This window comes from Drosophila bipectinata, chromosome 3R (genome assembly GCF_030179905.1).
Source record: "Drosophila bipectinata strain 14024-0381.07 chromosome 3R, DbipHiC1v2, whole genome shotgun sequence".
NCBI lineage: Eukaryota > Metazoa > Arthropoda > Insecta > Diptera > Drosophilidae > Drosophila > Drosophila bipectinata.
This window is the reverse complement of record NC_091739.1, coordinates 25,917,980-25,942,604: the sequence shown is the minus strand read 5'-3', so window position 1 is coordinate 25,942,604 and position 24,625 is coordinate 25,917,980. Positions and strand designations below refer to the sequence as shown.

Below are 24,625 nucleotides of genomic sequence, written 5' to 3'. Positions count from 1 at the left end.
CCCAAAAAGCTTTTGGAGCAACATACCACAAGTGAAGGCGACCTAAAATCGTTATTTCTTTTCTGATTTATTGATAAATTTACACAATTAATTGGGCTAAGTCAATAAGATAAAATTAAGATTTGTACTGGGTAGACTGACTTTGTCTGCAACATACGATTTTTCCACACTTTTAGGAGTACATTGAGAACAAATCTTGAGAAAAAGGGATAATATATGTAGAATCCTGAACTTCCAAAAAAAAATTGACGTACCTAATGTCACCAAATGTTTTTATCGTTAATTACGATAAAATATTAGTCTAATTTAAAAATTTTCGATGCATAACCTAAATTGATCTAGGGAACCCCTACTTTTAGAAATGACATCTTATTTTTGGTTTCATTTACAGTTTAATTAATTTATTAGGGATCATGATGAAGTCGGCTCAATAACCCATTAACATGTGCTACCCATTTGGCTCCAGATCGTCTCGGATATAAGCAGACAACAGAAATCCAATACGAGGACCGCTTCCACCGTATCTTCCCGAAAACTGCAGCCGCCGCTCAATAGATTCCGAGAGAATTACAGGGGAAGAGCTGACATATGACTGCTAAACGTTTAATAATTGTCTCAAAATGTACACTAAGAGAAAATAATTACATATTAAGTTGCACAATTATTTAGTAATAGTCTTAGTAATATTTGTAATGCTTGATGGCAGGAAGTTTGCTGAGTTTTCGATCGTTGATCGGATCGAAAAACTTTGTTTATCCTGATAAGGTTTCACTGGAAAACCCATGATAAATTCTTATACAATGTTTTGTACAAACATCAAATAAATAAAAAGTTTGTCGAACAACCGATTACAGTGTATGGGAATAAAGCGATGAGCGTGACACAATCTGCACTTGGCTGCACTCGCCAGCGATCGCGAGTATCAAGTATCAGGCAGTAGTAGTAGTTGCACTCCCTCTTCCCCTAAGCGTGAATTCTGTTTGCCAGCCATATCTATATCTTTCTCATATTTACATATGGGCATTTTCTGCCCCATAACCGCACATTAAGCACTATTTAATTAAGACACAGCGCCAGGCCAGACAAGCAGGGTTTGCTTCGGCTTATGATATTTTCGCACTCGAGTTTCGGGTTCCGAGTTCTGAATTCTGAGTTTTATAATATACCACTTCTGGGGGACTGGGGTAGACTGGGTTGGAGGTCTTGGTCTCAGTCTGCTGGGGAACGCGAATGCGAAACATGTGCGACTGGAGCGACGGTCCCACTGATCCGTATAATCCAAGGGGATACCATAGAGGATTAAATTCTCTTGCAATAAATTGCTTTGATTGATTGGCGCCACCATGTGTTGTTGGTGTGCACGTGTCTACTGGACCGTTCTCCACAATCTTCTGGCCCGGTGGTTAGATGGCCTAATCGATTTGAGCAAATTCCGTTGCCGCCTGAGAGCTCCCTTCTTGTGCGGCTGCTGTGCGGACTATCAGCGGCAGTCGAGCGCCGAAGATGATGACGTCGCGGCCACCGAACGGGTTTCCAGCACCAATGACGATCCACCGCCCCACCAGCTCCAACACGATTACGTCATAGTGGGTGAGTTCTCGGAGAGTAATACCCGCTCATTATCATAAGTATTTGTGGATCAGCTTCAAAACAACTTAAATGTTATGAGAAAATCTATAGAGCAGACCTTTTAAGCAATTACCATCTTAGACCTAAACAGTTTTCTCATTTAGACGATGCCGATGCCAACTATGTGGAGATTGAGGAGAGGAATGTGGAAACGGAACAGTACTACTTCACCGTGGATCGACACACGGCGGAGCGAATGCTCAACGGCCGTGAAGATGGCTCCTGTCTAGTCCGCCCCTTCAGGGCCCCCGACGAATGCATCCGGTATATAGTCAGCATCTGGTCAGCAGATCAGTTCTTTCACCTCTTCGTGCGACAGCTCGATAGGAGACAACGCTATGCCATTGGCCAGAAGAAGCCACGAGAGCGCTACTTCACTTCCCCGTCGGAGATTATTGAATTCTACTCTGAACACCCGCTCTTGTGCACCAACAAAGTCCGGACCCAGTGCGTCCAGTTACGGCCTATTAGTTACGCTTAGATACGGGGTAGATCTTTATTGGGTAAGTGACAAGGGAAGTCAGGGGAATATGTACAAATAGTATTAGTTTAAAGACGATCTTCAAGTGGCCACGACCGCCTTGAAGGCGCACTGGTTGTTCTGCATCAGGGCGGGCCATAGGAAGGCCTTGATGAGATCCGATCTCCGGTCAGCCTGCGGATGTCGTTCATGTTTTTCCGGCCGGAGAAAGCCTGATTCGGTATTAGAAAATTTAACAATTAAAAGTTTGTGACCAAAAAATAAAAGTGTAAATCAAATCTTACCCAGATTGAAGTCCATGTCCAGGTAATAGGGGGACTTCTGGTTGATCATCCGCCAGGCCAGTCGCACGCAGGCACTCACGTAGTGGGTCAAAGGAGGACATGACTCCAGGCAGGGATATTCGTGAAGCGTGGAGAGCACCTGGTTGAAGACACTCCGTTCTATCTCGCCCAGCGGAAAGTTGTCGGCGGTCTCGTGAAGATGCTGGCGGACGGAGCGGTCCAGGGCCAATGTGGTCTCACTGCTGCTGTCCAGGGCACAGTTCAGGGTACGTCGCACTTCAAGGACCTTTCGTTCTCGCATTCCATGGCACAGGCGGAAGGATAGCTGATCGAAGACAAAACAAAAGTCATTCATCTTTGATCGAAAGTTGAAATAACTTGATCTGAAATCTCCAAAGCCCACATAATTTTCAACACCCCGGGGGATCTACTTTCGCTTAAATTTTCTCTACAACGCCTAATCATCCGCTAACTTGATTTAGATCTAAGAAAATTGATATTTTGCAATGGCAATTATGTATAAAACAGGATCCCCAAAACCCACAGGCATAAGGTTGGTAATTGATGGCTAAGCATTTGAAAATTGAAAGTAATCACAGCCAGATTCCGGCCTTACAGTTTTAGGGTCACTGTGACAGTGGTAAGGCAAGCAGTGAAGCAAGCAGTTCATGTTCCATATCTGATGGAATTCTTTTGCTTTTGTTAACAAAAGAGTATTTAGCAAATAATAGAAATTCTTTTAACTAATTTGCATTCAGAATAAGGTAAAATACAATTCAAAGATTGTCCTCGTTTTAAACAATTGCTTATTATAAACAAACAACCCAAACCAATGACAGGTGAAAATGTTATTCATTCCCGTAATCCCATTTACCATACATCACTTATAAGACAAATTATGACAATATATGGCAAAAACTATTCTATTGACAAGTGAAAACAAGGCAGATAATGAATAGATATTAAAATACAATACACCCTGTATCATTTGGTTGTGCGAAACCTTTTAACCCCCGACAAAATGAGTGATGGACTTGCCACATTGTTCGGCGCACCCAATTAGAAATTTTTGTAGCTTCCACCGACAAGTGAAAAGATTGACAAGCAATTGGCCATAATTTCTCCCGATCGAGTTAATCTCGAAATTTTTTTCCGGCAGCTTCCAAAGCGTGTAATTGAATGTTCGGAGATCCCATCTAAGAAAACATTTGGGCACTTCGGACTTACCACGATCATGGAGAAGAGTATCTTTCCCTTGAGGCTGTGCGCGTGTTTTATCTGGGGAAGACTGTCCAAAGCCTCCAAGGCGTCCGCTCGGTTCTCCACGTAGAGATTCCGATAGAGCGACACCATTTCGCTGTTGGAGAAACAAGAGATAAAGCATAACAGATCGTGGGACGTAAGTGAGAGTTTTTTGTGGTCTCGATTTGGAGCCGAGACTCTAATGTGGGTGTAACTTCAAATTCGAAGCGGGTCAAGTATTAGAACCAGTCCGAAAATGATTAGCAGAAAAAATATGGTAAACAGTGCTCCTCACCTTCCATCATCGCTCCCAGAGTCATCCGAGTGGTAGCCATCGCTGCAGCTGCTGCCACCTGCACCTCCTTGGACAGAGACCTTTCCCACGGAAAGAGCGGAGCCAGGAGGTCCTCCCTCAGGACCCATCATATGGAGCACAACCTCGCACCCGCGGGAGAAGTTCATAAGCAGGCCGGCGGCAGGACGTCGCTCCACGAGAGCCTGTGCGTCCAGGCGACGCACTTGACCCACACAGGACAACACCTCCTTGTCGTTCTCCACTCGTGTGCTGAGATTCTCCACCAGGGTTTGCAGCTGCTTCAGAGCCGGCTTATCCAGCATGGTCAAGAGGGTCTTGTTGTCGATCAGCCGCTGCTGGATATCGCCATAGTTAATGGCCAGCAGGCGCTGGTGGGAGGAGTGGGCGGGGTCCTGGTTGACAGTCACCATGCTAAGCTCCTCCAGCTTGTGAATGGCCATTTTGTAGGTATCCACATGGCGCTGAAGTTCAGTTTTGAGGGCCACGTGCAGCGAGATGAGCTGCCCGGAGGCGTCTGTCGTGAGTCCGTGGACGCCGAGTCCTTGAACGGCATTATCGAAGCTGCGTCTTCGCTCCCTAACGGTTTGTCGGAGGGCAGGCTCGTATTGGGCCAGAGCCTGTAGCAATCGAGTGCATCTCTGGCGGAGTCCGGACTCATGGGGATTGGCGAACAGACGCACCAGTTGCCAGACCACTGTTTCACTTGGAACCTCCGGTTTGGGTGTGGTGTTCAAGGTGGTTAACCTGTGAGAAGGTTATTGTCCATTTAGGACCTTTTTCTTTGAGATAGCTTGTTACTTACCTGGTGAAGAAAGACTCCAGCAGGTAGGCACTGTGTGGTAGATGCTCCAGCAGCAAGTCTATGGGCAGCTCAGATATTACAGACCTCAAAACAGAAGGACCTAGACGTCCTACGACCCCAGCAGCCTCCCGGTACTGTCTGCCCTCGGAGAGGAGCATCAGACGGCGCAGGACCTGTCTGGGACTGGTGAGAAACTCCCTGCCGTCTCTCGAGGGACCCCGAATCCTTTCCCGGCTGTCCGCCATTGAAACAGCTGAGAGGGAGAGAGAGGGCGACGGCGAAGGACCTTGTAGTTGCAGGATTGCGTCCTGATGGTTCTTCAGCAGCAACTGTTTCCTGGTTACGTTAGAAATTACTCGGATGTCGGGTTGTTGGTTGGTAATGAAATGGCTTTTGTACAGATGCAGATGCAGATGCGATGGAGATAAAGATGGAGAGATGCAGATGCGAGTTCAGTGGGTCGGCTTACAGCATATTGGGCGTTGGTTCCATGGCTTAAGCTTGATCTTCAGTACAGCTGTCGGGAGGGTCTGAAAATGGACAGACACACAATGCCACAATTAATAGCGAATAGGAAACCTCGTTGGCAAGAATTCGCGCTCAAAACAATTGGCACTTTCACCGCAGCCAACATAATTTATCATAAGTTAAGGCGCCACGCATTGCCAGACAACTGAAAAGTATTCGCGTACAATGCAATCAGCTGTGGGAGTTTCCAGCTCGAAAATATGACAACTAGGAAAATGTTTAGAGTTCCTCACAAAGCCGCTTTCCACATGTGCCAGACGCCTTTCAGTTGTTCAGGAAAATGCCGTTTAGCCCCTCCAACAATACCCAAATGCATCGCCATTAAATAATAAACAAGATTAATGGCTTGGGTGATGCACTGCTAGGCGTAATTGATAAATAAACAAAGTTTTGGGGAAATTTTTGAGTTAGAACCTTGGGCACCTGCAGGGTTAATGCCTCGAGCCGAACCTGGTTCTGGCCATTTTCATGGAGAATCAGGGAATCGGACACTAAGGCAGCCAACCCGAACCGAAAAGAGGTAGACAATGTTTGTCTTCCCGGGAATCGACTGGCAGAGAACATAAAATGTTTACCAACAAGCCGAAAAGTCCGGAAAAGCAGCCAACCACAGCGGTAGTAGCTTGCAGGTGGTTACACTTAGAAGATAAAGTAGCTAACACTTTTATCCATTGCCTTTAAAATAAAAATCCACAGACGATTTCTTTCTCTGCATTTTAAACACTTCCTGAGGTTAAGACTTCAATTAATAACGTTTTCCTCGAGTGCGAGTTATGTTCTGTTCTGGATTGGACTGTGATTCTAACTAAAAATGAACACAACCACCTGGAACTGGAGGTGACAGTGACCCACCCCCTGGAGGGTCAGGCAGACATCGGGTACTAGCGGACCGGCTTAACGGACAGGTAGCCGCCTTAATTGAAGGCCAGGCCAGTAAGTGCGCTTTGGCAATACTTTCCGTTACCAAATGTACACCGAAGGTGTGCCGGCTGGGAAAAGAATGTGCTCCACGCCCAAGTGCACTAACCACTAGTGGTACAATTGCTGTGGGAAACAGATCCGATCGGACGGAATAGCGGACTCAAAACGATCTGCGTACGTGTTGCCAAAATAGCGTGCAGGATCAGCTGATAATCTGCAATCTTTCCCACCGCACATGCAGAGTACGAAATCCCAGAGATATACCAATGTTGCAGCATTCATGTGGCCAGAATACCCAGACATGACAGGCACAATAAAGTCCCGGAGGTAGAAAGGGAACGGAATTACGAGGCAATTATGAGACACGGGCGACAAATTGAAAGATGGCATCTGCTGCTGGCTGGGAAAGCCATACAAACGTGGCCATGACACTTGGGATGCGCTTCGCTGGGTCAAAATCAGAGGAGGGCGGAGAGCCAAAACGGGGAGTTGGTCGCTATAGAGTGTGTTATGTAAGCTGGTGACAAATGAGCGGGCTGAGAACGGAAGCCAAACTTGAAGCCACAACTCGAGAACTCGGGTGTACTCTGTATCTGCATCAGTATCTGTAGCTGTATGTGTATCTCTACACTTGTATCTCCATCTGTTGCTATATCTGTATCTTTTGCTGCGGCTTTTAGTTACACTCCGGGTCTCGGTTGGTTTAATGAACCCAGCGAAAATAGAAATGTGGCGATGTGAAATGATTTGTTGTGCTGGCCACAGAACAGAAGACAAACATAACTCTTCCGTTCCCCCTTTTTGGCATTATTGTGTTATTACAACAATTCGTTATAAAGTTGCGGGCTTGGATAGTTTCGCAGGCCAACAAACTTCTAATTGCCCCGACCCCGTGCTCGGCATGCAACCGGGAGACTCAGTACTTGGAGTTTACGAGGCTATATTGCTGGTTTTTAAATTTAATAGAAGCAAGAAAGTCTATCATGTAAAGACTTTTAAAAAGTATGTATACATTAATTCTTCAGTTAAATAAACAATCTATCTATTATTTGTTGGATAGCCCATAGTTGGGAGTCTTAAAATTTTAAAAATAAGTTTCTTCCCCTTATTTCCTCAGAACCCTGATTTGTGTCGTTGCCATAATGGGATCCATAACGAGCTCGGGTTGAAGTCCGAGATTGAGAACTATAGCTGGCGTGCGGCTTCCATTAAGATATGATTGCGATCCACTATCTGTGGCATGCTGGGGAGCCATCAGCAGATCTGCCCGTAATCGTAATCCCGGCAGACACCTGTTGCAATTAGCGGCCAGACGGGAACTGCCAAAAAAGGGGCAAAAACTATGCTATTCCGCTAGCTAGCCATGTTGGTCGTTAATCAAAGAGAGCGACCCAATCAAGTTGACCTCAAAATCCAGACGGGACAAAGCGTCGCGAATTTATTGTCGTAAGACAAACGCACAAGTTCTGCACGGCATCAACAAAAAGTATATAGAAACTTGTTTGTGGAGAGAACTGTAACTGTTCCCCCCGGACAATAGGATGAACGGCCCTCTTTCAGTTCCCATAACTTGTGAAAATTAGCATATCCATTCACCTATATTGATTGATTCCATCATAAAGCATAAATAGTTCGCGGCTAAGACAAAAGACCCCCTCGGGCGATGCCTCCGAACTTCGACTCACCTACTTACGGCCAGAAACTAGTAGGCCCTAAAGTTGGGACCATTAAACTTTGACAGCTCTGGCAGCAATCTAATTCGTATTAACTTTTTCTGCGGCTGCCCCTTTGGACAACAGCACCTCAATTATGTTATGGATGGGAACAAGTCGGGTCGGAAAGAAACTGGGTTAATTCCATTCATTCAATTAGAATAGGAACAGCCGCGAGGGTTGGACATACATACCTCCTCTGGCTCTGTTTTATGGCCAAGTTGCAAGTTGCCTCGCTAATTGGCGTCGCCTGCTCAAATCTCGGACTCTGGGAAAGATCTTCTTTCTTCTGGCCAAGAAACGAGCCACTCAATCTGCATAATTTAGCACAGCCCGGCCCAGCCCTTGCCTAAGCAGAGTTAATGAGAGACTAAGCATCCGATTTGAGAAAAGCATCTAATTATACGCGGATTCTCACTTTATTTAAGACATAAATTTTTATTTGGGAACATTCGGTGGTGTTTTATGGTAGAAAATTTTAGCATAGAGTCTAAACCTAAGACTAATACAGGAAATGCCCTGAAGGGTAAGTCTTGGAACCTATAATTAAGCAGATTCGATTTTTCAAATAAATATTTTTATTAATGGGGAGTTTTGGGTGAGGCCCGTCATATAGAAATCATTGATTGGATTTTAATTAAAATGTATGGTCTCATTTAAATATTAGTTTTATTTATAGTTTTTGGAATAAAAGATTTAAATAAAGTTCATAGCAGTTACTCCAAATAAACTCATCTTTAAAGTTGTTATTTATATGAATAGTGATTTAAACTGTGCATAATAATTAATACAATGTTCAACTGCTTGAGGAAAGTTAATTGTTATGCGCTTGGCTTCACGCTAAATATGTGAATTTTTTCTGGTACAAGTAATGTTTCTATCTCGGAGCATTCAACTCCATTGGCTTGTAGGCTCACACCATTCAAGCCCATGGAAAACAGGGGAGATGTTTTCGTGCCACTTACATGCTTTTCCAGCGCTGCTTGTGGGTAAGTGTGCCACTAATCCGAGCTCTTAAATCCGCAGGAGATTCTCCAGGTCTCCTCTTTAGCTTGACACCAGAAAAGTCACAGTCGCGCTGTTGCAGTTGCAGATTCTCCACCGTTTTCCTCCGGCCACAATTTTCACTTTGCTGCCGAAGCGACAGGGTCAAGTACTGACTTTGGCACTGTCTCTGGGGGCTTGTATCTGGTATCTGGGTATCTCGTAGAATGTGCAACCGCAAATCAAAGCGTTGACGGCGCCTTCGTGTTCGGCCTGGTAATTTTCATTTGGCAACAGTGACTACAAACATTTTTGCACTTCATTAACTCGTCTAACATTTGTGCGGCAAATGCCACGGGAAATTCTTCTGTCTCTCGTCTGTCCACCGCGCACTGCCCCTCTTGTGGCATTCACAGATTCGCGGAGTTACCGTTTGAGCACGCGACTCCGAAAAAACAACAAGTCACCGGAGAAGATACACCAAATTGAAAATCGGAAAGTCGGAAAAATCGTGGAGCGGAGCACGACCGATCGCGGTAGAAGTCCAAAGCAGACTGAACGAATGTCATGACCACAGAGCCAGAGACAGGTACTGCCAGGCGGGAGCGAGAGAGAGCGGAGGCGCACCTGGGGACCACTGCGAGCACCTTCAGCTGCGCAGCCGCACACGTCGAGCGGCTCTCAAGATCCAAAAAATCCAAGAGCCCCGCCGAGATTAACTCTTCTGTGGAAGCCCCTTGTAAAAGTTAATATATACACTGCCAGAAAAGAAAGCTTAGGTAAAAACAAATAATAAGAATTATGAAAGAAAAAATAACAACTATTTTAAATTTATTAAATAATAAACTAATTAATAAAAACTCTAATAACTTTGACTTAGTTTAAGGTTATATTTCATGTGCTCGCACTTTGGTAGCAGCTGTTGCCACCAACGGGCGGCCGGGAGATTTGAATTGAGCCAACTAATGGCCGATGTTTGTTTGTTTTTTGGCCAAGTTTAAGCGTCCGCTTTGAGCGGAAAGTGCAAGCCAAGCAACCACTGCAGCTGCTTCTCTGCCATTTACCGATTGTTAGTTTAATTGCAATAATGGACGACCCGATGGGGGATTTCAAGCTCCATCCACATTATGGGATTCCAATTCGGCCTCGGCTTAAAGTTGGAGAATTTGGGTTAGTGTGTGCGGTTTTAGGCCTCAACAAGTTGCCAAAGACTTTCGCACAAAGCCCAGCTTTCTACCGGTGTTGTGTCTTAGGGTATCAGAATTCACAATTGAGAGTTTATTTGATTGATGCAACAACCTGTATGAAAGGCCTTTGAAACGATTTGGCCCCAGTTTGCATATCCAGCTGCTGGGTGGGCTGCACTCTTCAGCCCAGGGTTTCAGTTCCAGCCCAGACTTTGCTAATTAGCTTAATTACCCAATGCTGGAGGCGAATTAATTTCACTGGCGGCAAACGGTGAAAAATGTTGGCTGAAACAAAAGCAGGCGAGTGTTGAAGCCACTCCCTCCCATGGGTGGGAATGCACAGTGAAAAATTGGTGTTCATTTTATAAAAGAAGCTATTAATAAACCAAAATATAATAAAAAGTTCGATTTTACATTTAAAATACTATTGGAAAAAATTCCACAATGTCAGGAGTAAAGATTAAACCTGACGTTTTAGTAGCTTTTAAGAGATATCATATATTATCTGTTTGGGTGGAAAATGAGCCAGAATAAGCCAAGATCGTTAGCAACTGATTGGCGCCCATTGCCAGCGCCTTGGCCAAAAGATTCGGCCTCGGGCTAAAATGCTCTACATGCATGCAGTCTGAAGCTTCAAAGCCCGAAAATTGCGACACCTTCACGTGTTGCGCGCAATTGGAAGACGCTCCACAAACTGTAACCAAAGCGGAGCAATTAACGAGCTCCCACAATGGAGTGTTGGGGAGGAGAGGGGATCGAGCCCATTTATTTGCGGCAGCTTGGCTGTGTGCGGCATTTGCATTTAGCCGGCTTAACAGGGCGTTAAGCTTGCGACACGGCCATAAAAAACATATCTCCGCGGAGTGGCAGCGTACTTATCTGCCGTAATCCAAGCTTAGATTGGGTGTTAATAAGTCAAGGTCTCCAGCACTGGAGCTCTACGGATGGGAATGTATCTGTATCTAAATCTACATCTGTATCTGCATCTACATCGGGATTTGTGTCTGTATCTGTATCTGGGGAAAATGTGTAATCTTCCTTTTCCTTTCTAAACGCATTTCACTTTTCGCCAACGCAGCTAAAGAAGCAGCAGACAGGTGTGCAAATATTTGCGAGAAATTGTTAAATGGCCAGAAAAAACAAGCTAGACATTTTGTCGCATTGGGAAACCGCTTACCAAATCAAGTAATTAACGGTTTGATTTACTAAACGCATCGGATTGTCGCCCGTCGGTGGTTAGTTAATGGTTGATGGTTGTTTTCCGATGCCACACACTTCATGTTTATGTGCCACACAAGAAATGTCTTCGAGTTGATGGTTTTGGTTTTTGGTTTTTGCTATTTGTCTTTCCTGATGTTGGCTTTTCCATTTCATTTCGAGTGCTCCAGAGCTGCGCCTGCGCACTTTTCACTGCGTTAGTTAGTGGATTGGACTACGACATTTCTCAAATTCAGCTGCAACGGCCACTGAAAATGTTTTCGCCCCGCTGAGACATCTGCCAATCCTGCCGTTTGCCGATTTCTCTTTCGCTGGAAAAATGTGGCAATAATCGTAAAACTTTGCCACAAATATTGAGGAGAGTAATTATCAGAGCCGCGACTAGCTGTTGCGATTTATGCTCCTAAGTGACTCGGGATGACTACAACTTTCAGCGCTCGTTCCGATTGATCACTTGGCCCGATTTTGAGTCATTCGCCATGACAAGATGGATATCTGTCGGCCGGCAGGAGATGTTGGCCAATCGGCAGTAGGGAAACCTACTGGCTGAAGTAAACAAACTTGGCCCTAACTGAATCATCCCACGATACACTCGTAATCCTCATGAATTTCATCACCCAACACACCGCCAAGTGCACGAATCTGGCAGATAAGCATCGTTGCAATCAGTGCAGATACAAAGACACAGATACAAAGCCCATTTCCGCTGCTGCGGCAGCCCATAAAACTCCATTGTGGTGCATCCGCGACCCTACTTTCTCACATCTAGCTTCCGTAAAAATAATTCAATTTCATGCCGCATTATCTCTGAATAGTATGCAGTGAATACTACTTTATGTATTGAGTATTCTTATGTAAGACCTCGTCTGAAGGAAAGTGCACAGATTTGTGTTTGAGAAGCGATAGCGACATGCAATTAAAATGACCAATGCCACAACTCATCACTTCCATGGCGGCTGATTGAGGGAGAAATTAACCTCGCAATTTGAGCTTTCAAGGCAATACCGGTTCCTGTTCCCAAAGAACTGAAAAAAATGTGAACATTTTTAGGGATCAATACTTAAAAGGGAAACCTCTTGTTTTCATTATGGATCTGCCAAGTATTATCCGAACTACACAGTCTTGGGGTGGCCAAAATACCAACTTTTGAGACATTATTTATTTAATATTTAAGCTTTTTTGTATCGGATATGGAAACGGAATACAATTTTTTAAATCAGGACTTCCAGAATCATCGATCTGGATCAAAATATTGCCACAATCATAAAATACAATTTTGAGTCAATTTTTGGTCAAAATCTTGATGGTACCCCTTTGAAAATTTTCAAAAATGGTGTCAAATTTTAGTTGACCATATTTTGATTTGAAATGATAGTACTCCAAGATCTAAGATCGGGAAGGTATAACATTCAATGATCTGCCTAGTATTAGCCGAGTTATGAATAATTCCCTGAAAAAAACGATGATATTTAAAGGACATCCGTTATTCCTTCAAAAGTATTTAAAAATTAAATAAATCCCGTGTTATTTGAAATCTTATTTTTTCCACTGCATCACGCGGTGGCTCTACACATCATGTGGCTGATATGCTTGCTGCTCCTTGACAGGTTTTCAGTCTTGGCCAGCCGTTTGGCAACAACTTTCACAAACTTTTGCCACACCGCGGACTATCGAACGCGATTCTTATTACAGAATCAGGTGCGGGACTCTCACTCTCTCTACGTCTTCGTCTGAGGAAAGTCACTGAACTGAGCTCCGGCAAACGTGCAACTTGCAACTTGCAACACCGCACGTTCGGTTGACAGTAAAAGTAAAGCGGCAGTGAAAAAGTGAACGCAATCGAAGGCGACCCACATTGCGGCCCAACAATAAGACTCCTCGATCTTTATCTCTTTCTCGCTTTTTCGAGACCCATCTGGGGATGCTGCTCACACACATAAATAAATAAAAAGATTTGGTTTTTGGGAAAATCTGTGGAGAAAAGTGGGTGGCCCACAGCCAACAGCGTCTGTAGACTGCCGACTGTCGTCTGTCGGGTGTCGAGTGTCAGCCGTAGAAACAGAAATCGAGCCCAAAACACGCCTGGGCGCAAACGCACACGCAAAACAAACCAAAGTGGCCCAAACGAGCCATTGGCGTGACTTAATGATGCATAAATATAAGAGGCTTCGGCCATCCAACAGAGCTTGATTACACTGAGAATGAATATTAGGAGGCTTTCTAAACAAGGATATGCTGTACTTGGCCTATCAAGTAGGACCACTACCCCTACGGACAAGTTAATTTTAAACAAAATTTAGCTAATTACTTAATTTACTATTGTTTTTTTTTTCTCGCAGTGTTAAGATCCAGCTATGGCACGCATTTCTATCGCTGAATGTGGCTTAATTGCTTACATTGCCGCTGCGAGACCAACGAAAGTGAGCCGCCGATCGCCGGCCAGTGAAATGGCTAAAAACAAAAGTGAGCCGCCGCCGCCGCCGATAACCAGAATTTCCAGCCAGACTCCTCTCATCCTTTTTTGGCAGTCTGTGCAGAATTTCATTGCTTTTCACTTTTTCCTGTGGGCTGAACTTTGGCTCGCCCGCTGTGCCATGTCTTGCACGTCTTAATAAATTGGATATTGATAAAGTAACGTTGAAAACATTTTTAAGTCTTGATTTATTTAAGAAAAAAGTCCAGAAAACAAGCTTCGGGTTTTGCAAGGAAAATTCTAAGTATGTTTTTATAATACTGTGAGTATTTAATTGATTTAAAAATATAAAGTCAATATTTGATATATTTTTAAATAACAGTATATATTAATGGAATATATAAAGAAAAAACCATTGTGATTATTGAATACGGAAATATGTATATTTTGTTTATATCGCTTTTAAACATTAGTTCAATTAAACTTCACAGACTCCTTTTAAGAGGTTTCTATTGTTTATATACTGGTTAGGACTTTTTCTCAATAGTACCAAAGCACGTACACGTATAACACGATCAACACGAATAGCAGATGGATGAGAAACAGCTCGATGGCCAGGGTGAACAAAGCCAGAGGCTTGAGCGCCACATAGGTGATCTGGACGAACATGTCAGTAGCAGATCTATTGAGTATTTGCTGGTAGCTGTAGCTGGGATATTGCCTGAGATTATAGTAATCTACTCCTGAATCGTAAAGGTCAACTGCTTGCTGCGTGAACTCTCGAAGCGATTGGGGGTGTGCATGCTGAGCATGGCGGAAATTCCGATACCCAGGATGCCCAGAAGCAAGCTCACCACCAGCAGACCTGCTAGGATTGGAGCCGATACGAATCCCACGCAGTCGTAGACCTCTCCAAACTTCTGGCGACCATTTAGCCAGGGCTGCACCTGGAAATCACTGAGCAGTAGGCTCTGGATGGTTTCGTTCCGAGCGGTATTCAGGAAGGTAACGTTCTCGGCCGAGCAGCGGTATGAGAAGCCGACTGGAGCATTTGGCAAAGAGTACTCATCCCCGCGGGCCAAGAGCACACTCTTCAGATCTTTGTACTCCACTTCCACGTTACGCAGAGTCCAGGATCCACGGATCAGAGAAAACTTAAACCTCAGGGTGCACTTCTCCCCGGAGTGCATGAAGGTGATGCTCAATCGTCCATAACCCTTGGCGTGTTGGTCGTCAAAGGTTATTTGCTTAGTGTGCTCCTTCAGGCTGAGGGTTTCGTTGGTCAACCTAAGCTCCAGAGGTCCATTCAAACTCAAAACTGCCTTGTTTCCCTCCGCCACGTAGATGAAGTTGTCTTCGGTCTCTTCGGGTCCCTCTGGCTCCTTCTTTTTGTTGGCTTCCTCCTCGCCGGCGGCTGCGTCCCTCTTGGCCAGGAAGTGAGCCTCCTCCTCACGGCTGGCTAAGATTCCGAGAACCTCTCCTTGCCCAAAGGTAGCCAGAGCTTCGTTGTAGGCTGTTAGGATTTCAGCGTCGTCTTCTTCTGCTCGGCCGGAAAGGTTCACCACCTATAACACAATAATATAATTAAATTTATAATAGAAGTGGCATGTTTTGAGTAAACAAATACATATATTGGCAACATAAAATGGCATCTACTACACATATGAGAAAGTTAATTGAACACTCAACACATTTCAGCAATGAATATAAATAAAAGTTGTTTATTATCCATTTCACCATCGAGGGATTATGAGATTGTGTGATTCACACGCACATAAATATTTATATCCGCACTTCAATATAGTCTTTAATAAAAACATGTTTAAAACAAAAATAGACTGAATTGAACTGAATAATAAAGAAAACTTGGCCACTAGAACTGGAACAAAATAATCCAATATTTCATGATATAGATACATAGAATCCTCACCTCAATATTGACATTGTGTCCAAAGGGCTCCACAGCAAGACTTCTCTGGGGCAGATACGACCAGGGTCCGCTCTTTACCAGGTTCTGGAACTGCGGATACTTGGTGCCCTCCAATCGTCCCGTGGCGTTACGCACAAACACCACAATGGCCGTGGCCTCCTTGAAAAGTTGCGTCAGAGGCAACTCCTGGCTGCTGGCGTCCAACAGGAGCTGCGGTTGAACCGATGCCACCTTGGAGTTGCCCCAGAAGATGAACGGTCCGCTGATGGATGCAGTGCAGCTGCCGAGGGCCAGACACAGCAGGGTCGCCACGAAAATCTGTCGCATTCTGGAGATGGATGCCTGCAGCTCTGAAGTATCTAGCCAGTCCTAGTCGACTGCCTGCCCTCGATTGAATGAGGGATGTATGTATGTACTGAAAAATCGATTGGGCGAGCGCAGGCGCAAAAATAACTCAAACAGTGGTGGGTCTGTGAAAGTGGTGGGAATATATTCAAAGAAAGTGTGTTTTTCGGGCCGATTTGTCTCTTCTATTTCAGGTCAATATTTTGAAGAGTAGCAGCAGCGCAGATGGTATCTAAATTCCTGTAGAAAACCGTTGTAGGTCAGTTTTTAGGTAAACTGTCAACCACTAGACATTTTACCAACTGAAAATTTGAAGATACATTCAACAAAAATTGCATAATCCTTCACAATAGTTCAGATATTATATTTTTATTAAAAAGCTGTACAATTATTTATTGTCTATATTATAATGCATTATTTACAAAAACCTAACTAAAGACACAAATATACACTCATCTACGAAGCTAGTGACTACATTTGGTGAACAAAAGTATCTGAGTATTGAACATATTCTAACAATAAAGTATCAAGAAGATTTTTACAAAAAACTAAGGGCGAGGCTGATGACTACGATGGATAAACTAAAAGCCTTTGGTTGGATTAGATCGGAACTTGAGGAATAGAAGCCACCCTTGAAGTTTTTGGTTCCTGTTGGTGGAATAAGAAATTTATATGTGAAATAAGATCATTTCTTGGCATTGTCATATACGTACTCTTTTCATTGGTGTCCCTAACACCGCAGGTGCGATATGAGATAGTAGCCTTTCGCTTGGTATTCACATATCCTGGAATGTATAGACTTGGAGCATCTAATCTTCCTGCTGCTATCAGTCGCGACATGTCCAACTCCAGTCGGTGAGCAAGAGGTCCCTTGAAGTGGATAATCATCTGGATGCAGGCTCCGCCATGAAGCTCCTTTGTTTTTCGAGCATCCACATCCAGCATCCATTCGGGAATTCCCATCACAGAACGTAGTTCCTCAAGAAATTGGGCACTAAATATTTAAATTTAGAAGTTTGTTAATCACAGTACTCATCTAAGCTAAGGTCTACTTACACAACAAAGCGAGGTGGCTTCTGAAGGTTGATGTACTTGATGACATTGTGATCGGGTTCAATATTGGCACAGGCAAACCTTTCATGTGAGTTATCCGGACCAAAGATCACAATGGAACGACCAATGGCTCCCACAGGGGATTCCAAGGGGAAATTTGAGTCGGTGAAGACCACTCTTTCGCCACCAAGGTCTAAGGGAGATAATATGGTTTAATTATCAAATTTTTAGGAGAAGGTTAAACACATACCTATAGTTCCCAGACGAGCTCCTACATCGCCCACATAGCATCGAAGAGGATTATCTGGACCACATTCTTGTTCATAAAGATCCAACTGAAAGAAAAATGGTTCAAAAAATGGAAAATAAGAATCTCATAATTAAAATATTAAAACTCACATTCAAAGGATCTGCCAGCTGGGTATAGTAAGGATTCCAAACATAACCGCCTGCCACACATCTCGTAATTGTGGGCTTCACAGCAGCATCTACTCCCACTGGATTTACGTAGATCTGCCAGTTGTGATTCCGGGTGGAGTTGCGATCATTTTTTCCAGGATGTCGCAACTTTACTTCGATTACTGTTTCCGACTGACTTCCATCGCTGTGGATCAACTGCGTCATCTTGATGTATCCATAGGCATAACCCGTGGGATGATGAAAAGATGCTATAGCTCTTAGTTCCCTGGCCTCGCTGGGGCTATAGCCACGTTCTAAGGTGCTGTCATAATCGATTAAAATGTATTGAACATTGAAGATAATTAATAACCTTACCTGCAAGCCCAACGGGCATTTTTCTGTCTTTTCTGAATAACCACAGACCTTCCAATAATGCTATTATAGCCAAATAGTGGAAGATTTGTGTCGTTGTAAGAATCTTCAAATTGGGTGACTCCTTCCAGGCCACCAAACTTTCCACTCAGATCCCCCATCTCGTACTGATCCGTAGTGCCTCGTTTAGGGGGTGGAGCTGATTTTGGATTAACATCAAAGGGATTCCAGTGGCCATAAAGAGTAGAAGCTTCACAGGGAAAGGCCAGATTAGCCTCTACGGGAGTCTAGAAGAGATACAAAAATTAACATCCTGATCATTATAGTATAGCCAAGAAATACTTACTCTGTGAATATGATATCCTGTATTGTCATTCAGTCCTTTGAGCTGTACTTCCACGTTACTTATGTCATATTCTGACTGCTGGGTGATTTCCACTCTCCCACTGACCGTCAAGGGATCTCCATTGGCGTACCATTCCTTGGCCACCACTTTTCGGCGAAAATGTCCGATCACCGCCGAGCAGGCCAGCCGCTCTCCTCTAGCCTTGGGCCCGTTGTCCTCATAAAGGACCAAGGACTTACCCAAAATGCTGTGGCGTCCTGAGAGCGGAAGGTTCCCGTCCACAAACATTTTTCGGCTTATTTTCTGAGCCACTCGCTTGCCACCTGCAATGGTGAGTCTTCCCAATCTTGCATCCAAAGCTCCCAATCGGCACATGGCTGGCAGATGGGGCTGACAGAAGTCATCGGCACTGCGATTGCCCCAGTCCACACGATAAGGGTTAAAAACAGGTCCTGCGGAAATGCACCGCTGCTGCCAGTCGTAGAAGTCCTTGCCGGGAGCAGCACTATGAATAGCCCAGCGATGATCAAATGTGGTATTTTGCGTGGAACCATCAGCCTGGATGAGGTATTCAAACAACATGGTGGTGTCCTGCCAAGGCTCTTCTGCCGCTTGCCGGAAGATGACGCGACCCACCACAGGATACCGGAAAAGAACCTGAAGAGCAGTAATATTTATTAAAATATACTTCCATTAAGTGAAGTTTGTTACTTACCTGCGCCGTGATCATATTCTGCTGATATATTCCATTCTTTTGATACTGTCCCAGACTGGAACATCCCCATATACTTTGCGTAATATGTTCCACATCGGTCCGGTTGTAGGTATAGATGACCAGACTGCGTTGGACTATGCTATGACGGCCTTGGAGGGGCAGGAACACATCCCAGTAAAGACCACTCAATTCAGAGCTGGTTCCGGGCAGAACGTACTGGTGAAAATATCCCTTATTCCGACCTTGCAGCTTCCCGGAGAGATCGCCAACCGCGTACTGCTCTTGAGTACCATATCCAGGCGGAGGTATATTATCATTTAGTTCTCGGGGATTATGCATTTCACCTGTGGTCCAACAGTAGTCCTCGTGGCCCATTCGCTGGGGCACTGGCGGCAAGCTGTGGATCTTAAAAGCAGCCACATCCTCGGCAAATTTGCGACTCACATGCTGGGAAAGTGGTGCTTCCAGGGTGAAGTTCAGGAAGGTGGGGTCAAACTTGGAGCGTTGGGTGAAGGTGACTTCTCCTTTTACTCCACCAGAGTTAATAAAGGTTCTGCAGAAGATCGGTAAATATTAATTTTTAAAATTTATCATTAATTACTAGAAACCTACTTGTAAGTCAGGGGCTGGACATGGCGAATCTTGGTACAGGCCAGATAAGTATCCGGATGCTGGTTGTCAAACAAAACCAAGTAAAGTGTCCGATGTGGAATCGTGAGATCCGAGGGTAAAAGTGCCAGTTGGGCATCTCGGAATACAGAGCGTTGCGGGGATCGCAGGGCGTTCTTGGCGACACCGATTCGGCCGAGACGGCTATCCAGATCACCAATGCCCTGACCAGCTCCACCTCCCTGAGGATCGAAGACCAGCTGCAGGAAATTGCAGTTATCCTCTGTTCGGTGATGGTCAAGTTTAAAGATATCCGTCACGAAAATCTTCCAATGGTGTTGGGTGAAGGGAGTTCCTCGGCCATTTCCGCCCTCAAGAGCCGCCGGTTGCTCTCTAATGTGGTACAAATCGGAATAGATCAGCGTATCTCCACTGGATCCCTCTGCCGGAGCCAACCACCGGAAGTGAACGGATCCGGCTATGGGTGTGTTGAATCGGGCCTCTGCCATGTGCTCCACAGAACTCTGGACTGTGGTGATGGTGGCACAAATTCGAGCATTGGAGTTGACCTCAGTTAAAACCAAGGACTTTCCCCATATTCCTCGATCACCAATCAGTTGCATGTTACGCTCCCAGGTGGCAGTTTCGTTTCCCGGCAACACCAGATATTCCAGATCTTCATCGAAGCTTAGAACTTGAGTGCCCAGGCGAGATAGTTCACATCGTTCATCAGGGTCGGTGTTGGAATAGTCCACGGGGAATCGTCGAACAGCCCAGCTCCATACCTGATCGGGATACTGAAGAGTGGCCTCCAGACTGGCCTTGATCTCCACCGTGGTGGCATTCACCTGCCGGAACGTGATCTCCCCATGAAGACCGCGCTGGGAGATGTAGGCGATCAGATGCTGTGCATCAGCTGAGAGTAAAAAAGTAAGAGTGATTAATCGAGAGTGTGGTAAGATATCACAGCAGGGTACGCAGAGAAAAATCATCTTTTAAAATATTACAAAGCGTTTTCTATAGAAACTTCACATACAGTTTTTTTTTTTGGAATTACTGGCGGATTTTATTAGACTAAGATTTGAATAGTTTAGTAGTTATGTTACTTATTTTTTCTCTGTGTACCAATTCATTGAAGTGCAACTAAGAGTGTGGTGAGTTATCTCCGGTCGCGTCTGAGATACTTTTGATTTCTTGAGTAAAAAACTGTCTCAGCCACGCAATATTTGCATACAATGCCATCGATTCCCACAACTTATGTACCTCCACCGAATGCTGATGCAATCGAGCATAAAACCGCAAACCGGAAAAGATGACCAACAAGAATCATTATTCCGCTTTTCTTTTACCAGAACCTTAGGTGTTCACCTAAAAAAGAGTGTCTTTCGGATAGATTTGGCAATCGAAGCTGACTTTCACATCGTCGTGCGCATGCGTGCGCGTTTTTCGGGGAAACAGCCCACGTCGAAACTCAACTGAAAACTGGTAGCTCGAAGGTTTGAGCCATGCCAGCGACTTGGCCAAGTGTGGGGAGTTGGCTGGCATTGTTGGAGCCACGCTTTCAGCTCTGCTTTATCAACGGTTTTGTTTTGGCCTGTAACTGGTTTCCGGCACGGCTCAGCTGAGTCACTGTAATTCCCGCCCATTCCTTCCGCTCTCCAATAAAAATTAAACTTCAATGGTTTTCTTGTTTTTCCAAGAGGTCTCAAAAATGCTTAATATTTATTTTTTTCTGATCCACAATCGCTAAGAAATTAATTGTATTAGCACTTAAAGAGAAATAGGTTTGTCCCAACCTTTTAATAATCAAAACTCAGTATCTTAGTGTTTTAAGACGACTCGCTTATGCTTTATTCCAAGACTTCGTCATCATATCATCCTGTAGTTACGTTGTATAAAAACAGTACACTTCTGTAGTTCATCTTTTTTTGTTTGTTTTTTTTTTTTTTTATATTTCTGACCGGGTTAAATTTTTTTTCTGAATTTTCGCATCTTGCCATATATAACTTAAATTATACTGAAGTAAAGATTCGATTCACATTCGCATTTAACAACATGCTGCATGTTGCATGTTGCTTGTCGTGAAATGGATTGGTGGTTTGTGTTGTGTGTGCTCGTGTCGAGTGTTCGGTATGTGTAGTGAGTGTGAGTGTTAGTACATAGTATAAAGTCTGGCTTGATCTTCGTCCGATCAGCCTAGGTACTAGTGGTTGTGGGCTCTGGGCATTCCCGAAGAAACACCCCGAAATCAAACTACCTCCCACCTTTGCTCCCAAGGAAGTCACTTACCTCCTCGGCGGTACTTATTGCATTCGAAACGCATTAACTAGAAACACTGGGTTGATTGTTTGATCGTTTCTTTCATATTTCATATATCATTTTGGGGTTTTTTTTTGTTTGGGTTGTTGTTGTTGTTGTTTATAACGCTGATAGTTCATAAGCAGAAAGTTGTGGTAGTGATTAAGTTATGTAAATTCGCATAAAACAATTTGAGTGAATGAACTTAATGTTTCTTTGTTATTTAGCCTAACTCTCGATAACTTGCAATAATATTTCGTAACTCATAACTGATAATTGTAATTGATATTGAAATTGAAACTGAATAACAAACGATAGATATGCAATAACGATAAATATTTAGTTTTCATAGAAGGATAATAATAATTGGCTCTCAGTTAAATGTCCCTAACAATAGTCTGCTGAAGGTTTGCCTCTCTCTCTCCAGGTCCTGCGAGTATCAACGAATGAAAAACATCAATACTCACAAAACTCTTTAAAAAAATTCAAATTCAAGTTTAAATTCATGGGTCCAGACCTAACGCAATTAATATATATCCAGCCTAGCTACCCACTATAGCAATATTCGCCTCCTCATATCATATAACATCCTTTATACCGATCTCGATCTTCAATCATCTCACTCATCTTTCGGGTTCTTCAACGGACAGCGATAAAAATAGACATTGCTTGGTTGTTGTTTTTAAGTTTTTTTGTTGATTTTATAGGTGTTTTAAATAAAATAGATTTTAGCATTTTTTTTTTGTTTTATAAATTTTACGTGTAAAATTTAACAGTAAAACAACTAGAAAACTACGCATCAAGTTCTACTGTGACATTGATCGTGAGTATCCCTAATTATGATGGACAGATACATGGTAAATGATTACTAATCTGTGATCGCTACCAAAAAGTGTTGTTGAAGAAGTTTAAGTTGTTCTTGTTCTTGTTGTTGTAGTTGATCTTGTTGAGTAAATTTGTTGGTGGTTGGTGGTGGTTAACAAAAGAGATTACAAGATACTGAGAATCTACATATGTAAACGAGCATTTCTTTTAATTACGTTTATTATTACTGATTTGACTGATTTAACGATTAACGTTCTGGTTCTGATTCTGGCGGTAAAATATGGATGTTGAGTTGGAAGTTAGGATGTGACAGTGGCTGTTTAGGCGGCCTCCTCCTCCTCCTCGTCACCCTTGCCGGTGAGCATCTCGATCAGGGCGGCGGTATCGATCTGGTTCTTGTCGTCGATCACCATCTGATCGTAGGCATCATCAACCTCCTTCATGGTGAACTTGTCACCGAAGTTCATGAGCATTTCGCGGAATTTGTCACCGTCGATGAGACCATCGTTATCGAATGTTTTGAAGGCAGCAATAACAACATCGTCTTCATCGTTGGCACCGGAGGTGGCCATACGGTTGGCGAACAGGGTCAGCAACTGGGTGAAGTTGATCGGACCCGAGGCCTCGCCCAGCATGGCGTCCAACTCCTTGTCGTTGGCGATCTTGCCGACGGAGTCGAAGGCAGCGCGCAGATCGTTCTTGCCAATAATACCGTCCTTGTCGGCATCCATGAGTTGGAAGGCCTGATCATCAAATATCGGCACGCATCGGGGATACATTGCGAGACAGAGCGAGCAAATAGAGAGAGAGAGAAAGAGAGAGAGTGGGTTGGTGACTTGGTCGTTGACAAGTGCGATAGATGGATCCATGGTGGGATGATTGGATGATAGGATGAGGGGATGTCAAGATGTCAGGATGACAGGATGATGGGATTGGGTTGGAGTGGAATGGAATGGAAATGGTGTGATTCGTATGATATGTTCGTCCTGCGACACTTACCTCCTTGAACTCGGCGATCTGCTTCTGGGAGAAGACAGAGAAGACCGAGGAGCCAGCACGCTTCGATTTCCTCGAACCGCGGGAGCCGCCCGACGCTCTCTTCGAACCAGTGGCAGAAGCGGCCGGGGCAGGGGTGGCAGCTGGTGCCGGGGTTGCTGCCTCAGATGCGGCCTCAGAAGCGGTCTCAGAAGTACCTCCCTCTTCCTTGGTCTTCTTCTTCTTAACCTTCTTCTTCTCATCGGCCTGTAGAAAGAAAAATGGTTGGAATCAGTAGGGGTTAAAGGGTTTAAGGATTGTTTTGATAATTATAGGTCAAGTCGTCAAGTCTAAAGTCCTGGATAGTCTTCAGTAAGCTTTCCTAATTATGCCTTGACCTCCTCTAGGAATTAATCCTTCAGAAATTCTAAATGAAATCTTCTCCATGTATTTGTCCTCCATTTAGAAAATTTTGAAATTTAAGTTCTCCTTGATTTCGAAATAAAAATATGTATCTGGGACGAAAAAATTTCCACTTGGCTAAAAATAAACCGGACGCATGTTACGTAAGCTCTCCGCCGTGCGACTATGGCCGTCTCGCTTGCTCACCGACACGGATATCGGATTACATTACTGCCGCGTAACACTCGGATCAATCCATTTATAGAATTCTGTATACGATTTTCGCACTATTCAACGAAATGTTCACTTGAAGGAGGGGTGTGGAGTTGTACTTTAAAGATCACTTCTTTTTGGAATGTCATTTCTTTGGAATGTAATTGTATCTCTCGAATGCAACTGGTTCACTGCACTGCTAGTAGTAGTAAGTAGTAGTATCCTTGCTGCATATATCCAGATCAGTTCGGTTGGTACTCCGGGACGTGTCCTTACCATGGTGCTGAACTTTGATGTGTTGTCTAATCGAGTCGAGCGGTCAGAGCACACTGAATCTCTGGCTGATTTTATCGCCAAGACAATGATGTTTTAAGATCTTGGCAGTGCTCTGCTTCTTGCCCCGTTTTCGAACTTTCGGCGCTGGTT

At 44.1% G+C, this 24,625-nt stretch overlaps 5 protein-coding genes across 6 annotated transcripts; 1 reads left to right on the top strand and 4 right to left on the bottom strand.

Moving 5' to 3' along the window:
* Positions 1-1,231: 1,231 nt before the first annotated feature.
* Positions 1,232-2,140, top strand: LOC108122233 (cytokine-dependent hematopoietic cell linker). The gene is made up of 2 exons (XM_017236797.3): positions 1,232-1,590; positions 1,734-2,140. Exons 1-2 carry the CDS (start codon positions 1,344-1,346, stop codon positions 2,108-2,110), a joined length of 624 nt encoding a protein of 207 aa, XP_017092286.2. The 5' UTR covers positions 1,232-1,343; the 3' UTR covers positions 2,111-2,140.
* A 51-nt stretch (positions 2,141-2,191) lies between these two features.
* LOC108122232 (uncharacterized) lies at positions 2,192-5,205 on the bottom strand. The gene is made up of 5 exons (XM_043211919.2): positions 4,755-5,205; positions 3,932-4,696; positions 3,622-3,751; positions 2,395-2,719; positions 2,192-2,322 (listed from the first exon to the last, which is right to left on the bottom strand). The coding sequence occupies exons 1-5, from the start codon at positions 4,997-4,999 to the stop codon at positions 2,192-2,194; spliced, it is 1,596 nt and encodes a 531-aa protein (XP_043067854.1). The 5' UTR covers positions 5,000-5,205.
* Positions 5,206-14,207: 9,002 nt separating this feature from the next.
* VhaAC45RP (VhaAC45-related protein) lies at positions 14,208-16,055 on the bottom strand. 2 transcript variants are annotated; one of them, XM_017236376.3, is made up of 3 exons: positions 15,648-16,055; positions 14,480-15,282; positions 14,208-14,399 (listed from the first exon to the last, which is right to left on the bottom strand). In XM_017236376.3, exons 1-3 carry the CDS (start codon positions 15,972-15,974, stop codon positions 14,258-14,260), a joined length of 1,272 nt encoding a protein of 423 aa, XP_017091865.2. In that variant the 5' UTR covers positions 15,975-16,055; the 3' UTR covers positions 14,208-14,257. The 2 variants fall into 2 exon arrangements, with proteins under 2 accessions (XP_017091865.2, XP_017091864.2); XM_017236375.3 differs by having other exon boundaries at positions 14,304-15,282.
* A 471-nt stretch (positions 16,056-16,526) lies between these two features.
* Rsod (Related to Sod) lies at positions 16,527-20,859 on the bottom strand. Its single transcript, XM_017236372.3, has 10 exons — positions 20,750-20,859; positions 19,490-20,402; positions 18,878-19,430; positions 18,163-18,819; positions 17,820-18,103; positions 17,445-17,766; positions 17,296-17,380; positions 17,049-17,238; positions 16,706-16,986; positions 16,527-16,640 (listed from the first exon to the last, which is right to left on the bottom strand). The coding sequence occupies exons 1-10, from the start codon at positions 20,814-20,816 to the stop codon at positions 16,531-16,533; spliced, it is 3,462 nt and encodes a 1,153-aa protein (XP_017091861.2). The 5' UTR covers positions 20,817-20,859; the 3' UTR covers positions 16,527-16,530.
* Positions 20,860-22,457: 1,598 nt separating this feature from the next.
* Mlc2 (myosin light chain 2) lies at positions 22,458-24,625 on the bottom strand. Its single transcript, XM_017236378.2, has 3 exons — positions 24,476-24,625; positions 23,609-23,851; positions 22,458-23,352 (listed from the first exon to the last, which is right to left on the bottom strand). Exons 1-3 carry the CDS (start codon positions 24,476-24,478, stop codon positions 22,930-22,932), a joined length of 669 nt encoding a protein of 222 aa, XP_017091867.1. The 5' UTR covers positions 24,479-24,625; the 3' UTR covers positions 22,458-22,929.

What these genes read in the sequence shown, in the direction of transcription:
- LOC108122233 (XM_017236797.3), top strand. Translation starts at nt 1,344, where the DNA reads ATGTGTTGTTGGTGTGCACGTGTCTACTGGACCGTTCTCCACAATCTT. An exon ending in ACACGATTACGTCATAGTGG is followed by an intron (nt 1,591 to 1,733) that starts GTGAGTTCTCGG and finishes TTTCTCATTTAG; the next exon opens with ACGATGCCGATGCCAACTAT.
- LOC108122232 (XM_043211919.2), bottom strand. Translation starts at nt 4,999, where the DNA reads ATGGCGGACAGCCGGGAAAGGATTCGGGGTCCCTCGAGAGACGGCAGG. An exon ending in CTGGAGTCTTTCTTCACCAG is followed by an intron (nt 4,697 to 4,754) that starts GTAAGTAACAAG and finishes ACCTTCTCACAG; the next exon opens with GTTAACCACCTTGAACACCA. An exon ending in GGACATGGACTTCAATCTGG is followed by an intron (nt 2,323 to 2,394) that starts GTAAGATTTGAT and finishes ATACCGAATCAG; the next exon opens with GCTTTCTCCGGCCGGAAAAA.
- VhaAC45RP (XM_017236376.3), bottom strand. Translation starts at nt 15,974, where the DNA reads ATGCGACAGATTTTCGTGGCGACCCTGCTGTGTCTGGCCCTCGGCAGC. An exon ending in GACACAATGTCAATATTGAG is followed by an intron (nt 15,283 to 15,647) that starts GTGAGGATTCTA and finishes ATTGTGTTATAG; the next exon opens with GTGGTGAACCTTTCCGGCCG. An exon ending in GAGAGTTCACGCAGCAAGCA is followed by an intron (nt 14,400 to 14,479) that starts GTTGACCTTTAC and finishes AATACTCAATAG; the next exon opens with ATCTGCTACTGACATGTTCG.
- Rsod (XM_017236372.3), bottom strand. Translation starts at nt 20,816, where the DNA reads ATGATTCTTGTTGGTCATCTTTTCCGGTTTGCGGTTTTATGCTCGATT. An exon ending in GTCCAGCCCCTGACTTACAA is followed by an intron (nt 19,431 to 19,489) that starts GTAGGTTTCTAG and finishes GATCTTCTGCAG; the next exon opens with AACCTTTATTAACTCTGGTG. An exon ending in TAGGGACACCAATGAAAAGA is followed by an intron (nt 16,641 to 16,705) that starts GTACGTATATGA and finishes TTCCACCAACAG; the next exon opens with GAACCAAAAACTTCAAGGGT.
- Mlc2 (XM_017236378.2), bottom strand. An exon ending in AGATCGCCGAGTTCAAGGAG is followed by an intron (nt 23,353 to 23,608) that starts GTAAGTGTCGCA and finishes TTTGATGATCAG; the next exon opens with GCCTTCCAACTCATGGATGC.